General features: G+C 66.5%; 1 protein-coding gene across 1 annotated transcript; it reads left to right on the top strand.

Moving 5' to 3' along the window:
* Positions 1-47: 47 nt before the first annotated feature.
* LOC113979481 (NAD-dependent protein deacetylase sirtuin-2-like) lies at positions 48-1094 on the top strand (the record flags this gene model as incomplete). Its single annotated transcript, XM_027706861.1, has 4 exons — positions 48-105; positions 188-234; positions 350-389; positions 891-1094. Coding segments are annotated over exons 1-4 (307 nt in total), but the record flags the coding sequence as incomplete, so codon positions are not given.
* Between the last annotated feature and the right edge of the window lie 101 nt (positions 1095-1195).

The following is a 1195-nucleotide window of genomic DNA, read 5'->3' as shown; positions in this document are numbered from 1 at the left end:
TGCACGCCGGGAGGTGTGGCGGAGCGGCCCCCGCGGTGCACGCCGGGAGGTGTGGCGGAGCGGCCGCGCGGTGCACGCCGGGACGGCGCATGGCGGACCGGGACGGTACCGGGGGCGGAGGGGCGGGGACGGGACCCCCTTCGCCCCCCACCCACCCCCCGCTGACACCCCCCTATTGCCCCCGCAGGTCCAGGTGCCTGCGGGGAAGAGGCGGAGCAGGACGAGGAGTCCCCGGTGAGCGGCCGGAGCCCGCCTCCCCCCCCCCCCGTTGACCTTTGGCGACCCTTTGGGGACCCCCCCGGTGTCCCTTTGGGTCCCCCCCCCCCGTGACCCTCCCGCTCCCCCGCAGGTCTCGGACCCCGAGCCGGGCGCTTCGGCCGACGCTGACAGTGGGTCTGGGGGTTCCCGGGGGGGTGGTCCGGGGGCTCATCCTTATGGAGACACTTACGGGGCTTTGGGGGACTCTTTGGGGACACTTCTGAAGGTCTAGGGGACACTCCGGGGCCCTGGGGGACATTATGGAGCTTTTGGGGGCTCTTTGGGTCAAGGGTTGGACTTGATGATCTCAGAAATCTTTTGCAATTTGGTTGGTTCTATGATTCTGTTCTGTGATTCTGTGATTCGTGGGGCTTTTGAGCACTTTAAGAGACCTTTGGAAACAGTCGTGGGGTCCTTGGGGACCCTTTGGGGACATTTATGGGGCCCTCGGGGACACTTATGGGGCCTTTGGGGACATTTATGGGGCCCTCAGGGACACTTTCGGGGCCCTTGGGGATCCTGTGGCGGATTTGGGGACGTTGAGTGGTGCTGGGCGTCCAGAATGGGACCTTTGGGGACTTCTGGGGACACTTGAAGGGGCCTTTGTGGACCCCCTGGTGTCCCCCCGGCAGTGGAGCTGCTCCGGACCCTCCTGTCCCGGACCCTCGGGCTCGGGGGGGACAAACCCGAGCGGGTGCTGGACGAGCTGTCCCTGGACGGAGTGAGCCGGTTCCTGCGGAGCGAGCGGTGTACGGGATACTGGGAACGGGGGGCACTGGGAACGGGGGGCACTGGGAATGGGGACGCTGGGAATGGATGGGGGCACTGGGAAGGAAGTGGGGGGGGAAGCTGGGTGTACACACACTGGGAAACCAGGGGGAACCAGCCTTGGGGGCAGTTTTGAGGGGTTATTGGGGGTGGATTTGGGGGCTGACAG

This window comes from Neopelma chrysocephalum, unplaced genomic scaffold (genome assembly GCF_003984885.1).
Source record: "Neopelma chrysocephalum unplaced genomic scaffold, ASM398488v2 Primary Assembly neopelma1_81217, whole genome shotgun sequence".
In the NCBI taxonomy this organism is placed as follows: domain Eukaryota; kingdom Metazoa; phylum Chordata; class Aves; order Passeriformes; family Pipridae; genus Neopelma; species Neopelma chrysocephalum.
This window is presented reverse-complemented; position numbering and strand designations above follow the sequence as displayed.